The sequence below is a fragment of the Rousettus aegyptiacus genome, unplaced genomic scaffold, assembly GCF_014176215.1.
Source record: "Rousettus aegyptiacus isolate mRouAeg1 unplaced genomic scaffold, mRouAeg1.p scaffold_m13_p_2, whole genome shotgun sequence".
Taxonomy (NCBI): Eukaryota; Metazoa; Chordata; class Mammalia; order Chiroptera; family Pteropodidae; genus Rousettus; species Rousettus aegyptiacus.
This window is the reverse complement of record NW_023416295.1, coordinates 96,112,272-96,127,963: the sequence shown is the minus strand read 5'-3', so window position 1 is coordinate 96,127,963 and position 15,692 is coordinate 96,112,272. Positions and strand designations below refer to the sequence as shown.

Here is a 15,692-nt window from a genome sequence, read left to right as displayed (position 1 = left end):
GGGGCTAAAATTGGCCTGCAGCTGAACCCCTCTCAGGACAGTGCCACTGGACACCTACCACACAAAGCCACACTAATAAGACTGAGGGACTTAGGAGCTTTGCTTTATACGTAGAAACAGACATGGAAAGGCAACCAAAATGGGAAGACAAGCAGAAACCACGTGAGAACAGAACAGGCATCCAGAATAAAGGAGTCAAGCAATCTAACAGATGTAGAGTTCAAAACACTGATTATAAAGGTGCTCAATGAACTTATGGGAAGTATAGCTGAATTCACTGAGAATTTTAACAAAGAGATAAAAAACATAAAAGCAGAAGTGGAAATTATGAAAGGGAACCAGTCAGAAATGAAAGACACATTATCTGAGATGAGAAGTATATTAAATGGAATAAACAAAGTGAATAAAGTAGAGGACCAAGTGGCCTATACAGGTGATGGGAAAGCCAAGGACATTCAATCAGAATGGCAAGAAAAAAGAAGCCGAGACTATAATAATTTAAGAAGTCTATGGGACACTATTAAAGGTACAAATATCCATGTCATAGGGGTACCAGAAGGAAAACAAGACGTTGAGGAGCTATTTGAAGAAATAATGATGGAAAACTTCCCTAACCTAGTAAAGGAAATAGACATAAAACCCCAGGAAGCTCAGGGAGTCCCAAAAATCAGGGATCCAAAGAGGTCCACACCAAGACACATCATAGTTAAAATGCCAAAGGTTAAATACGAAGAAAGAATCTTAAAAGCAACAAGAGTAAAGCCATTAGTTACCTACAAGGGAGCACCCATAAGACTGGCAGGACAGAAGGGCTTGGCACAAAATATTTGATGTGATGAAAACCCAGGATCTACAACCAAGACTACTTTATCCAGCAAAGCTATCATTTAGAGTTGAAGGGCAGATAAAGAAATTTCCAGACAAAAACAAGCTAAAGGAATTTATCATCATCAAGCCAGTATTACGGGAAATGTTTGAGGAACTTCTTTAAGAAGAAATAATATATATCGAAAACACTACAGCCATGTCACCCTGAACGCACCCAATCTCATCTGATCTCAGAAGCTAAGCAGGGTTGGGCCTGGTTAATACTTGGATGGGAGACCACCTAGGACTACCAGGTGCTGTTGGTGTTAAAAAAAAAAAAAAACAGGAATAAAGAACATATTCCTATCAACAAGTACCTCAAATTAAAAAGAATTAAGTACTCCAACCAAAAGATAGAGTGGTGGTATAGATGAGAAAACAAGACCCCTACATATGCTGCCTACAAGAGACTCACTACAGATTAAAAGACAAACACAGACTAAAAGGAAGGGAATGGAAAAATATATTGCCTTGATGGACCTAAAGGGTATTGTGCTGAATGAAATGGGTCAGAGAGAGAAAGACAAATATCGCATGATTTCACATACATGTGGAATTTAAAGAACAAAATTAACAACAACAACAACGAAAGCAGAAATAAACTCATAGATACTGAGAATATTTAGAGGGATATTAGATGAGAGGAAGATTGAGGGGACAAAAGAAGGCAAAGGGATTAAGAGGTACAGATGGACAGTTGCAGAAAAGACATGGAAATGTAGAGTGCAACATGGGGAAGATGGTAATAATGTTTAATAAATATATAAGGGGGAAGAGAGGTACTAGATTTAGTGAGGTGATCATTTTGCAAATTATGTGGATCTCTGATCACTATGCTATACAACGGAAACTGGTATATTATTGTATGCCAACTATAATTGAAAAAAACTCATTGAATTGTACAGTGTAAATACAAGCAACTAATTGTCTATTATATTTCAATAAAGATAAGAAAAAAAGAACAGTAAAAATAAAAACAAATCTTGAACTCAAAAACAATGGATATAATTTTAGCTATATAATCTTGGCTACCACTCTTGCTACTTTCATAAGTAAATTTATTGTTAATTGTTGAATTGTGCTTTAATTGGCTTTATATTCTCTGTCTCACCTGACCAGCTTAAATTGACTGATCCAAATTACAAAGAGCCCTTCAGCTTTACACTCATCTCTATCACCTGTAAATATTTACTAAGCACTTACTGTGTACTCATTATGTACATGCAAGGAACTAAGAACAAGAATGGATGATAACTGCTCCACTTCAAAATGGGCATTTATAGATATTGAAGCATTGTTAATATGCCAGTTGCCAGCTGCAGTACAGTTCCATTGAGGGAATAACTACTGCACCAGAAACTGTACTACTTTATATATTATTTCATATAATTCTTACAATAAACCCTTTATCCCATTTTACAGAGGTATCTGAAACCCAGATATGAAGCTATTTGCTCAAGGTCACACTGCTGATCAGTGAATGATCTAGAATTCAATCACAAGTCTCGCTCCCATCTACCTCAGCATGCTAAACTGCACCACTGACCATATAAATTCAAATGGTCAGCAGAGTCTGGAATTCCATTATTATGGTATTTCATTCAATAAGTCTACCAAGAATCTTTTCCATAAAAATGTCAGTTCATCTGGTATTTTTAGGTAGAGCAGAATTTCTACACCAGTATATGGATTGTGAAGAAGCCCTTGGGAGGAGTTGATTACAGTAGATATTATGAAAAGGTCATTATATTTCATTGTGCCCATTGGGACAATAGCTATGAATAAAGTAATTGTCTCTAAATCAATTGACAAATAGATTCACCTTGTTCGAATCCTGAATAAGACACCTAGAACACATCTGGCTAGAATAAAACATTGTTTCTAGAAAAAATCAAATTAGAACTGCCAGAAAGGATTCCTCTGAAGTCTATCTTTTCTTATCTGAGAAAAAAACGTTAGTATTCTAGGCCCAGCTGTCCTCTGCTTGAATGACTCCACAATCTGAAACTACCTTAATTGAAGCTAGGGAAGAAAAATCCATTTTCTAAGAGGCCCGTTTATTAGAAGCAATCAGAAAGAAGAAAGAATTGCATGTGGGAAGAGAGGCAACGAGAATAAAAAGTTGGCAACAGACTAGATCATTCATTTTGCCCCAAAGAATGCAGTAAGGATAATTACTTTAGCGTAAACCCTCTTCATTTTGCATGTCCCACATAGCAAACACAAAAAGCATTCTCTTAAGTGAACCAAACAGAAAGGTTATGCAGAATGTATAATTTGAACCAGAAGTTAAAAGAATCTATTTATTCTTCATAGATTTAAAAAGGGACATTACTCAGAATCTAAGTTCATTCTACCTTTTGTCTGACTTTCCTTTATTCAGGGGTTACATTTTCTCTCTTCAAGTACACTATCGTTTCCCTTCTTTTTCTTGTGTAAAGATGAAAGTCCATTCCTTTGACTAACACTACCAAATAAATATTTCCATTCCCTTTCCATTGAATGAAATTAACACTCACTAAAATGTCTGATTTCTTCAACTGCTCTCCCTAAAAATAACTAGAATGTAGTATCAGTTGTTATCATTTACATGCATGAATGGCATCCAGAATATCTTAAACAGATATTTTGATAATACATGAGAAAAAAAGGAGGAAACTATAAGTCAAAAGCCTGAACTTTACTTCTGAATTTTACTTTTAACTACACCAATTAATTGTCATGTGACCTTAGGTATATCACACCCTTTCGGAGCCTTATTTTCCCCATTTATAAAATAAAAATAACACCAGCCCTTCTCTCCTTAGAGTTATGAAGCTCAAGAGATCAAATATGTGAAAGCAATATGAATACTGCAAAGAATACATAAATGTAACCCATTATTATTGATCATTTTATCTTAACAGATCTTCCCTTTTTAAAGGCTTAGGAACTTTACTCAGTCAAAATACTCCCCTCTACTTTGTCTCTAGCTTATGTAACATAACAAATCGCCATAACAAAATTACACTAGGTTTCAACGGGAAAATAAGACAATCCTTTATTAAACTTGTTTTATTCTAAAACCTAAATTCAAAGGCAAACTATGGATTTATGAAGTTTCTTCCTCCAAAGCTAAATAGAATGATTTATTTTTCTAAAAGCCTGTCTAAAAAAAAAATTCTTGTTTTCTTCTTAGTCCTTTTTTCTATACATTAATTATCATAAAAAAATTTAAAACTTGCAGCAACTATAGTTCATATTCTAAAAATAGATGTTGCCCATGATGAAAGTAGGTATCAGAGTTTAGATTATTATATCATACCCTAAAACTCAAAATCGTCAAATTTTAAGTTTGGAAAAGGATTATTTAATATGCAGAATATTTTTTAAAGGCCCCCTAAGGAACCTACTAATGAATGTACTAGGTCACATAGAGACGAGAAAAAATATACTTTTCACTGAATATCATTTTGTACCTTTTGAAATTTGAACCATGTGCAGTTGAAATGTATATATTTGTTACTTTACTGATTATAAACCACTGAGGGAATCCAAAGAAGCCCTCATTTTCCAGGGAAGAAAACTGAAGCCAAAGGAGATGAGCTCCTCAAGAACACACTGCTAGAGTGAGAAAAAGCTGGGACTGGAACTCAGGAATCCAGTGGAAGCTTCGGTGTTTCACCCCTCACCAAAAGCCATGTGGGAAAACAGCCAAGTGCCACCTTATAAACAATAAAAGTACTACTATAATCCTTTTCAGAACTGTGATCCTCCAGAGGACCTGTGACTCAAATGATTATTAATATTTTCACAGAAGTTCAAAGAAAGGCAGAGATGACAATCCCATAATAAAGACTCATAGTATTGAGCGAGTGAATAAAGACAGTACATCAATCAGCATGCGGATAGTGTGTCTTCTCTCAGACATAGGTGCATTTAAGCTTTAACCGGACCAAGAAAATGTTGCAGCTTTCATTATTGCTAACAGTAATAATGACAAGGGAGAATAGATTTAGCAGTTTTAGGAAGAGCTTATTCCTAGTGAACTGACTCAGAGGCGCTAAAGCACAAGGAGACAACAGAAAATTCTTGTTTGAGAGAAGTCTTAACAATTCCACTGTGGAACTACACTCTCAAATAAAATGAAGGAAATGATCAAAGCCCCTTTTAGTCCTAAAGTCCTCAAATAAAGTCCTCAAAAAAGCAAAGCAGCTTCAACTCTTCCTCTGAGTAATTCAAGCATACTTTTCCTCTTGGTAAGAAGAAATGTTAACGTTTTCTTTCAAATGGGTACAAATGCAGAGCAAACAGAAAGGTCTTGGAAGAAAGGAAATTTGTTACAAGGATTATTCTTTCCTTTCTAGATCTGCATATAGCCTTCACAACTGGAGAAATACATGCATGTTACACATTTTTATATTTGCCAAACATACTGTAGTCGTGTATCAGTTAATCTAAGTATTTTTAAGCACCGGGTAAGTCTGTTTGCCAACAATTCGTTGATCTGATCAAACATTTAAAAAAGGAAGAACATGAGAAAGGATAACAAGCCCGGCCAAGTCATAACCTCCAGCCACTACCCTGCTCATATTTCCAAAGAGAAATCATGGCACAGAATAAACCATAGACTAGGATTTCTTAGTCAACTCTGGTTCACAAGGTTACATCACACTGAGCAGTCTCTCTCATCACACCTTCAATTCTTGATCAGGAACAAAAGGCCAGAAAGCTCAAATTCCAGCACTGTCATCCCCTGGGGATTTATAATATCAAATGCCTAGCCTCAACAAAAGCCCTCAGAGTGTTGTTTCAAATTCCATTCCAAATTTTCAATAAATATTTCAGCTATAGGAAAAATATTTTAAGTTTATTTGTTAATAATTTTTTACTTTGTTAAAAATGACTCTGCCTCGTGGTGAAACAATCACATAATTCAAAGAAGAAAAAAATCACAGGAAACTTACAAGTCATATATATGTGCACTTCACTTTGAAAGGTATTAATGCCAAAAACTCTATCAATGTATTTCATGAAAAACATTAAACACAACCTAGAGCCAAAAAAGCAAGAGACATTCCATTCCCTCTCAACAACAAATGACTTAAACAGTAATAGAGGGTGCGCTAATATTACCTAGGGCAAGAGAAATAGTTCCCCCTTGATGCCAATTTCTAAAGTAAAGAGCTGGTTTCTTTGGGAGGAAAAAGAGAGAAAATACTTTTTCAAATTACCCCTTTAAACTTCAGGTCCAGTGAATTAACCATCCTCAATTTCAAAGTCAATTCCATTTTTTCCCCAATAATCATGAGTCATCTGGTATCCATGAAATTTATTGCCTTAAATTCATTCAATTAAGATTTATTGAATCTGAACAACTGAACAAATACAATCTGATTTCAACTAAGACGTTCAATTTTAACTTTACATCCTCCTTGCAGCTCCATATTTATACCTGGAAATGTAGATTTCTCTCTAGACTTGAAAAAAAAGTGCAGTGAATAAATTACACAGAGCGCAGTTATCACCTAAATAAAACCTGATGAAAGAGAGAAATGGGTGTTTATCCCAACGCCTCCTTCGTGACATTTTTAAATGATTTCAAATCGCTTAAATATCTACTAATCCTAAACATAAGACTAAGTCCTTACATGCTAAACCTTGATTTGCCATGGTAATGAAATAAAAAAGGAATACAGTGGTGTATGTGATTTAAATCTTCAGATAATGCCAAAGTTTTAATCCAATGATTTCACGCCGCTCCCCATTAACTTTTCAATAACCTGGAAAACTAGAAATAGATAGGTTGAGGTTTCGGATAGTTTTATTTTGGGAGAGTCACAAAAAAGGGATATGGCAGAGAAAGAGGAGCACAAACGAGGCGTATGGTACGTTGCAAATAAGACAGCCAACCAGGAATAAGATTACTATAAAGCATATAAAAGCAAAGGAATAGTTTTGCATTTTCAGCCCTCGGACTCTGTTCCAGAATTCAGCATTGCCGAAAGCAGCTGCATTAGAGCAAATTATTAAATATCACCCACAATCTTCTTCGACTACCCCAGGAAAGACTTCATCCAATCTGTTATGACACTCCTAGGCAGTCCGTGAGAAGCAGGGCTAACGCATTTTGAGAAATCGAGGCCCACAGAGGGCAAGGCGAACTCGCAACGAAAATTCCAAGAGTTTTCCAAGCATGGACTGAACACCAAGTCCCTGCTTTCGATGCAGGCTGCGGAGCCGCCACTCTCCACCTCTCCCCTCGGAAAAGGGGGTCCTCCACCGCGGAGGGTAGAGGGGGCTCCATCTCAATCTCTCGAACCTGAGCCCACCTCCCTCTCCTTCAGCTCCCAGAGAGCACCACCACTGTCTCCCCTCGGCCCTCCGCCCCGCTCAAGACGAGACCAGCCACCATGTCTCTCTGACCTGTCCCCGCGAGGTCCGAGTCTGCAGCGCGACGCTTCCATCCTCGCGGATGAGAAAGTGGCCACCACGTACAGACCCCACCACTCTACTGCTAGAGTGGCACGCCTGGCGGGCAGCCGGGCCCCGCCCCCTAGCAATCGAACTGTGCACTGTCGCCACAGCCTATTGGTCCGTGGGCCCGCCGCTCCTCTTTCATTGGCTCTTGCTGCTGCCTAGCGTTGCGGGAGTGTATCTAAGGGGCGGAGGAACCAGGAGTTATAGGCGCCTGCGCGAGAGCGGGAATGACGCGCCAGGGCTGGGTCCCTGGAGCGCTATCCCGCGAGGGGTTGGAGGAAGAATGTGTTCCCATCAGCTGAGCTGGCTCCCGGTGGCGGGGAGGCCGGTCTGTCAGAAGAACCGCCTATCCCCCCACCAACCGCCACACATTGAGCTGCCTACCTGCACCTCCGCCGCTTGTACACTGAAACCACCCAGAGCGCTTCCCGAGGTCTGTAGCTAGGATTTACAGACCTCTGCCGGCTCCCTCACAATCCGACCTTTCCCTGACCCCAGAGCCTAACGGAACCACACTTGCAGACTCTCCAGCAGTCATTCCCAATGAAAATACTGCTCTCTCACTCCAACTGAACAGAACTCTTTCAACCTCCCGACTCCAGCCCAAACTTTTAGAGTATTCCTAGACCAGCTCTACAGACTGTCTTAAGAATCTTTACCATTCACCCGTCTCTCTACAGCCTATGGACCATCTTCAAGCAACCAAATACCTTAAGACAATCCACTCTCCTAATCTCTACACTACTTTCCAATAAATCTTGTCCTTAACCATCATTTCCTTTCTCACTACCAATTTATGTGTAGTATTATAGTCCCTACAAAACATCCTAACAAAAGTTATTGCACATTGAGTTTAGTTTATGACATTCTGAAGTCAAAGTTGTTTCACGTTGGTTTTGAATGTCTAAGAGGACTAAAAGTTAGCACAAGTCAGAAGAACAGAGCATTGCACTCCCTGGGTAAGCTTCCACTCACTGTGGGCCCCTGAACATGGTTCATTATCTGTGTTTCAAATTCCCATCTACATAACAAACAGAATAATCCTTGCTTGTCTAGCTCCGGCTGACAGAGTAGATTCTCAAAGCAGAATGAATGGAGTTGAATGAGATACTATTTGTATTGGTGAAAGCCAGTGGAGACATTTTGATGACTGGGCAGTCCTGCGTTAATTACAATAAGTTGTATTCTCTGAAAAGTTTCCATGTTTATTTACATACATTTTAAACAGTTACTCCAAGAAATTATTTTCCTACCCTATTTAACTTAGGTTGGAACTAAAAAATCAAAATATAGCAACCTAAGTAACTTACCATGTCCCCCTTTAACTCCCTTGATCCTACTGTAGTCACTAAAATAAGGCTTGCTCCCCTTTCATCATCCTGCCCTTTTAGATGAGCCCAGGTTGCACAGGTAGCAGCTCAACTATAAAAAGTCAGAGTTTGCTTTGATTTTTTTCCTATTCATCAGGTCATAGAGGAAGCTGCCACTGAGCCCAAGAGCTGGTACTCAAAAATGTGGAATGAAATTAGTTTGAATGAGGTTATTACAAGATTAATGAGTAATAGTTAAAGCAATCAATTAAGAAAGAACTTTTGTGGAAGGGACAGTATTGCTGCATTATTGGCAGTCAGAAGCAGGGTTCTCTTAAAAACTTTCTGCAACCATTTATTTACACACATTTTAAACTGTTACAAGATATTTTAAAATTTTAAACAGTTAATACAAGAAAAATATAAACTGAACTGGTTATGACACTGAAAATTGTATGTAACAAGATATTTTAAAAAGCAAATTTAGAAACCGAATTCTCTATGACTCCAAGGCTCTAGTTAAAATATCTTTCCTCTATTGACATTATTGGTATTATTTCTAGTTTATTCTCTTGATGTGTACTCTTCTGTGAGCCAGAAAAGTGACTTTAGCAACTTTGTGAAATCAGCAGTTTCTTGAGATTACAGGTGTCTGAGAAATCCAGTCAATTTTTCACAAGGAACTGGCTTTTGTTCAGCTTCCCTCTCTCCCTGAGGTAAGTAAACAGGTGCTGTCGTCTCCTCCACGTGACCTTTACCCCATACTTCTCCTCGGGAGTGTCTTTAACCAGAACAGGCCCAGGCTCTGGGCTCTCAGGAGTACTAGTGTGGAGGGAGCAGCTTGGCAGGCTGTATTCCCTCTGATCTGGGGAAACGGGCCCCTCCTTTATAAATGATGACTCTGGAGTCTGGATATCAGGTGCAATGAATACATAAGGTAAGTTTTGAAATGCATGTGCTGACAGTTCCCCACAGCTTTGGGGACTGAGCACTGGAACTAAGGGCCTTCTGGAAATGTTCTTTTCAGATTCATTGGGGCACTCTCTGGTTAAGGGGATCCCAAGTGTGGCTGAACTGGAAGAAGACTGTGGACTCTCAAATGTTAGATGTGGAAACTTGGAAGTGGTAGATTTTCTACTTGAATGTCTTGCCTGGTCTTGGTGACGACATTTCTGTTTCCGTTTGGCGGGGAACCAGCTTTCTGCTGTTCTATCAAACTGAGGTGATATCTAAGGATTTAAAACAAACAAACAAACAAACAAAAAAAAACAAAACAAAAGTGAGGTAAGCCAAATACCAAGTACAAACCTAACAGAAGAAACTACATCCAAGCTACATCCAGAGCTACATCCATTACTGTAGTAGGTCCCATTTAGGATTCTGACCAGAGCTACATCCATTACTGTAGTAGGTCCCATTTAGGATTCTGAGCTCTGGTCAGAATCCTAAATGGGACCTACTACAGTAATGGACACAAAACAAAAATATCTATTTAATAGGATATTAATAGAAAAGGATATGAGCTTGGGCAATCTCTTCAGTCTCTCTGATTTTCAGTTTCCTCATGTGTAAGAAAGAGGACAATGCCTTTTTTATTTTATCATACCATACAGCTGCAACTTGTTTATCTTTAAACTTTGAGGGCAGAGACTAGCGGTCTTATTCAGCATTGATCCCTAGCATCTAGCAGAGTACCCGCACCAAGAGGGCCCCTGGTAAAGAACTGAATGGCTGGCTAACTGCAAGAATAGTGAGATCACATATGTAAAGTAAGTGGCATAGGACCTGGCATGTAATGAATTCTCAATAAATGTCCATTCCTCTTTTCATCCACAGGGATTCTAACATTAAAGTTTCTTCTACAATCATAAAGCAAAGTATTATGGTTCTTCTAAGCAATCCTAAACAAGTTATATTTATTAAGTACTCCTAAGTAGAGTTTATGCTTTTGTCTGACCCTTTTACTATACTACTTCCCTGACATATAGTAGTTATATTCTCTTCCCAGGGCCTTTAAACTGTCAAAATATGACATATGCCATTTCTGTGGATTTTTTTTTTTTTTGAGGGGGGGGGATCAATCTATTAAACAGTAAATAGAGGACCTAGCTAAATACTTCTCACATGAAGCTCAGGAAACAATCTCATTTTTAATTAGTTCTGCCATTTCTTACCCAGCTATTGGGCAGTGACACTTTTAAATTGAACTCTTTCAAAGGAATGTGTGTTGGAGAGGGGGGTGGAGGTGAGGGAAGACTCCAATTCCAACCAATCCATGACTCAGTTTGAACTTACAAAAGAATATGTACCAGAAGAGATGGCTGATGACAAACCGAAAGATTATTTCCTTTTTGTCCCTGGCCCCATGAATCTTATTCTCTGGAGGTCCTGGTTCAAGGAGCAGAAGAGTCAATATTCTGAGAAGCCTAACAGTAAAATCAAAGTAAGAATCCATGGCTTACCCAGGAAGTGATGGTTGTGTGGTCAATGGGCTTGCTGGGCACCCTTCTGGTGTGAGTGATGGGAAGCTGTGGCGATCTATAGCGATGTTTGGAGCCCTCCAGTGGCTGTTGGTGGAACAGCAGCTGGGCTTTCTGGGACGTTTGGCGGCGTTTTTTTCTGGGAGGCATCAATATGTGAATGAAGAGCGGTTAGTAACCACATTGTGCTGGTTGTAGTCAGGTCCTGGGAGAGACTCCAGTTCCAACCCATGCCTGTGACAAGAAACAAAAGCTCTCTCTCATACTCTGCCAGCCAGTTCTACCATCAACTTACTACCCATAACTCAAGTTTGTGTGGAGCACACAGCTTTCTATACCTACACCACCAAGTTAAAAAACAGTAGTTCACATTCAATGATTGTTCAATGAACATTTATCAAGCATATGTAATGTGCCATGCTGGGTGCTTGGAATTTAAAGATGAATAACGATTTATTCTATGATAATTTATTGAGTGCTAAGCAATTGTAGAAACACAGAGGTCAGACTGTCCCCATTTCAAAGAGCTAAGAGTCTAATAGAGGCAGACAATTAGAATAATGGGACAAATGCTTCCACTCACCCTAGGGTAAGCTTTCTAGAGAGGGTAACAACTGATCTAGGGATAAAGGGCCAAAAAGCAGGGAGGGCACTCCAGGCTGAGGAACAGCATATACAAAGCACAGAGACATGCAGCATGTAAATTCAGGAAATCACAGACTCCACGTAGCTGGACACAGGGTATAAAAAGAAAATCTCAAGCAAGAATTGAGACTGGACATAGTGTCAGGGTCAGGCCAGAAATACCAGGTGTGCCATAAGAGTTTTGACTTTAGCCTAAGCAGTCATTGAGAATTTATTTTATTATTATTTTTTTTAGGCAAGGCAACCTTTGGTTGACCTCACAGATTGCAAGGACCTTTTCAGCTTACAATCCTTTATTTTTTCTTTTTTATGCCTACAGCACCTGGTCTTCCTAGTGGTCTCCCAATCCAAGTACTAACCAGGCCCGACCCTGCTTAGCTTCCAAAATCAGATGGGATAGGGCTTGTTCAAGGTGGCATGGCCATATACTCATTGAGGATTTTAAAGCAAAAGATGTGCTTACACTTGAATTTTTTAACTTTTTTCCCCAAATAATTTTGAACATACACAAAAGTAGACTAAACAATGTAACAAGCCCACATGTACCCATCACTCAGCTCCAACAACCATCAAACCATGGTCAATCCTGACCCATCCACATCCCTAACCACATCATCTACCTCTGTATTAAAGAAAATATGATATTCCCAGTCATTATATCGTTGTTGTTCACATTAACATGACATATATATGTAGTCCTTAATATTATCAAATATCCAGAAATGTTCAAATTTTCAATTGTCTTGTAAATGTCAAAATTGGTTTTTGTTTGTTTTCATCTTTTAGACAGATCATCTTGACAACAGTGTAAAAAGAGAAAAGTACTGTGGAAGTCAGGGGGCAAGTTTTAGGTTACTGCATTACCTAAGTGAAAAATGATGAGGCCTGAACCTGGGCTGTGTCAGTGGAGATGGAAAGCTGAGAAAAGGCAGGGTCTACAGGACCCAGAAAGTAATAACAAGTCTAAAAAAGTATTCACTGATTCTAGTAACCAGATTGACTTTAGTAGAGCTTTGTCAATGTAATGGTGGGACAGAAGTTTGAATGCAATGGTAGAGGTAAATAGGAGATGCAGCTGAGCATCTTAGACCCAGAAAGACACACAACAGTGCAGACTGGTTCTGCTATACATTCATGATTTATTCATTCAGTCAACGACAAAAAAGTAACATACTCTGACCTGTCACTAGGCAGTGGAGATACAGATAAAGATAAAAAGGAGAAAGTATCTATCTACCCTCAAGGAACTACCATTTTTAGGGCGAAAGCAGGTGATAAATATACCTAATTGTTCATTCATTCATTCAACAAATATTTACTGTGTGCGTACTATATGTGAGGCACTGTTCCAGGTGCTGAAAATATATACCAGAGAACAAAATTAAATCCTTGCCCTCGTGGCAGTTACATCCTAGTTGGAAGTGATAAGAAGTATGAACAAAAATCAAACAAGGTAAGGAGTTGAGATATTTTTGAGTTGTCAGAGAAAGCTTATCTGGAAAAGTAACATTTAAGCAAAGACTTGAATGAAGAAAAGAGAGCAGGCAAACAACAAAAAGATGTGAGCTAAGAATATTCCAGGCTACAAGAACAATAAGTGTAAAAACCACAAGGTGGGAAAATGTTTAACTCATAAGAACCAGTAAAGTCACCATGGCTGAACTGGAGAGTGGTAAGAGATGAAAACCAGTCGACGTGGCACAGGGCTTTATACATAAGGTTAGGAACTCTGGATTTAATTATTCGTAATGTGATAGGAAGCCACTGAAAGGTTCTGGACAGGGAAGTGACATAATCTGATTTATACTTTTAAAAAACAACTTGAGGTACTTCGTGAGAAAAGGTGGGTTGCGGGGAGGGGAGATGAGAAAGGAAGCAAGAACCCAGCTAAAAGGCTATACTGCAGGAGTCCAGTGAAGAGATGACAGTGGTAGCAATGGCTACAGTGAGAAGAGTTGAAATTAACCAGCCTCAAACGAACATTATGTTGTGCAGCAATCCTACTGTTTTCACAATTGACTCATTTTCCACAAAGATTCTCTTAAAACGTTTCTACTTCCTTAAAACTTTAGAACTCTCCTCCTCTCTCAACAAATGGCCTTATTTCCTGTTTCACAAAGAATACAGGAGACATCCAAGAAAATACATTTTCCAGAATTCAAACATGCAAACCTACATATACCCATATCCATCTTCATTCTTTCTCCTGCAATTAGAGGTCAGTCACTTTTGATATCTAAGGCCTTTCCCTGTCTGTGCTTTGAAGCCTTCCTTGCTCTCTACCTTTCTTAGGTAATTATCTGCTCACATTTCAATAACTATCTATATGTAGATGACTTAAGTATTTATATATTCATCTATGAATTCTCCACACAGGACCCATATATCCCACTGCTTACTTGACAACAACTAGATACCTCACATGCACCTCAAACTCAACATGTGTAATACTGGATTCATGATCATTTCCCCTGCACCCCCGCCACAAGAGTGACTATCTTCCAGGGCCCTTGCTCAGGGAATGATATCCATCCTTCATTTAGTTATCTAGCCAGAAACTTTGACATTTCTGTTTCCCCACTCCCATCTGACCCAACAACAAGCTGTCAATTTTACCTCTTAAATATGTCTTCAATAATGTCCCTTTCTTCACTCTCTACCTTGCTTTCTCCCCCTTTCTCCCTACCACCCCTCGAGTTCCAACAATTCTGGCCTGGATTATTGCAATAGCCTAACTGGTCTTCCCTAACCCATTCTGCCCCCCCCCCCCATTCCAGAGAGACCTTTTAAAAATGCAAATCTGATCTTAACTCACTTCTGCTTAAAATTTTTGAGTTTTGGATAAGAACCAACTCCTCCGTTATGACTAAGGTCTTGTTTCCTCAGGTTCCAGCTTCATCTCACACCACACTCCATTCAGGGCTCTTAGCTCAAACTCCTCAGAGATTCTTAAAGCCTTTGTATTCACCATGGTCCCTCCTACTACACAGCCTTTCATGCCTTATTCCCTTTAAGTATTTCCTTCCCTTCTTTGCACAAAGGCATCAGATCTCACACTAAGATTTAGTTCATCAGAAAAGCCTTTCCTGACCTACCTAAGGCAAGACTTCCTTATTGTAGATACTCAAAGTTATCACCGACCTCTAATTTACCACTTCACAAATATAATTCCCCATTTGCTTATTTGATTCTTCGAAAACGGCTGTGCTCCCCTCTCCTCCTGTTAGACTGTTAACTCAGAGAGAACTTCCTCTGCAACTGTATCCTAGTAGGGCCTGGCACATAGTAGGTGCTCAACAAACTTTTTTGAATAAGTTAACAAAGTACTTTATTATATCTTAAAGACTGGGGGTTTGGGGGGAGGGAGGTGGATGAGACAGATCAGTACTTGAAGATTTGGAGCTGAGGTGGAGTTTATGGTGTATAATTTTTTTTAAGATGCTGCTCTCAACGATTCAGTCTAGCTGGGGAAACTAGACGATCATTAGTTGGAGATACGCGGAGTACAAGTTCCCCCAGGAAGAAAATTGACCAAACTGGACTTTAAAAATATAGTAAGAACCCGAGGGAGGCGGGGAGGAGAGTCCCTGGGGTGATTAGGGAAGCGACTAGACCGCTCGAGGAGAGAAGGTCGAGAGGGCCTCCCCAGGCGCCGCCGTCGCCCCAGGTCTCCAGCTGTCCCCGCTGGCCCACCACCGCCAGGGCCCCACCTGCGCCCTCCCGGCCTCCCTCCGCGCCTCCCTCCCCACGAGCCAGCCCAGCCGCCTTACCCGCCCCGCAGCGTCCCAGCCGCGGATCCCCCCAGCCGCCGCCGCGTTCGAGCCCGGAACGCCGAGACAAGGTCTGGCGCCGATTGGCGACGCCTACGTCACGTGACGGCAACGCTCCGCCGGCGCCAATTTCAAACAGCGGAACAAACTGAAAGCTCCGG

General features: G+C 39.8%; 2 protein-coding genes and 2 pseudogenes across 4 annotated transcripts in view; 1 reads left to right on the top strand and 3 right to left on the bottom strand.

Moving 5' to 3' along the window:
- Positions 1-7,410, bottom strand: part of TULP3 (TUB like protein 3) — a 64,870-nt gene extending 57,460 nt beyond the window's left edge. For 2 of the 3 annotated variants that reach the window (XM_016130123.2, XM_016130125.2), the window contains exon 1: positions 7,273-7,410. In XM_016130123.2, coding sequence (XP_015985609.2) covers positions 7,273-7,313 — 41 coding nt within the window. In that variant the 5' untranslated portion in view covers positions 7,314-7,410. The remainder of the gene's footprint in view (positions 1-7,272) is intronic. The other variant, XM_036237850.1, reaches the window with a different exon arrangement.
- On the top strand, positions 1,015-1,134 carry LOC118614780 (annotated as a pseudogene).
- A 1,555-nt stretch (positions 7,411-8,965) lies between the features above and the next one.
- On the bottom strand, positions 8,966-15,607 carry RHNO1 (RAD9-HUS1-RAD1 interacting nuclear orphan 1). Its single transcript, XM_016130126.2, has 3 exons — positions 15,532-15,607; positions 11,099-11,350; positions 8,966-9,865 (listed from the first exon to the last, which is right to left on the bottom strand). Exons 2-3 carry the CDS (start codon positions 11,264-11,266, stop codon positions 9,302-9,304), a joined length of 732 nt encoding a protein of 243 aa, XP_015985612.2. The 5' UTR covers positions 11,267-11,350; positions 15,532-15,607; the 3' UTR covers positions 8,966-9,301.
- LOC118613951 lies at positions 12,072-12,190 on the bottom strand (annotated as a pseudogene).
- Positions 15,608-15,692: the final 85 nt, after the last annotated feature.

Bases quoted from the DNA above. Each gene is read 5' to 3' on its own strand.
- RHNO1 (XM_016130126.2), bottom strand. From the start codon at position 11,266: ATGCCTCCCAGAAAAAAACGCCGCCAAACGTCCCAGAAAGCCCAGCTG. The intron at 9,866-11,098 runs GTAAGCCATGGA...TTAAATCCTTAG, and splicing joins ACACAACCATCACTTCCTGG to ATATCACCTCAGTTTGATAG.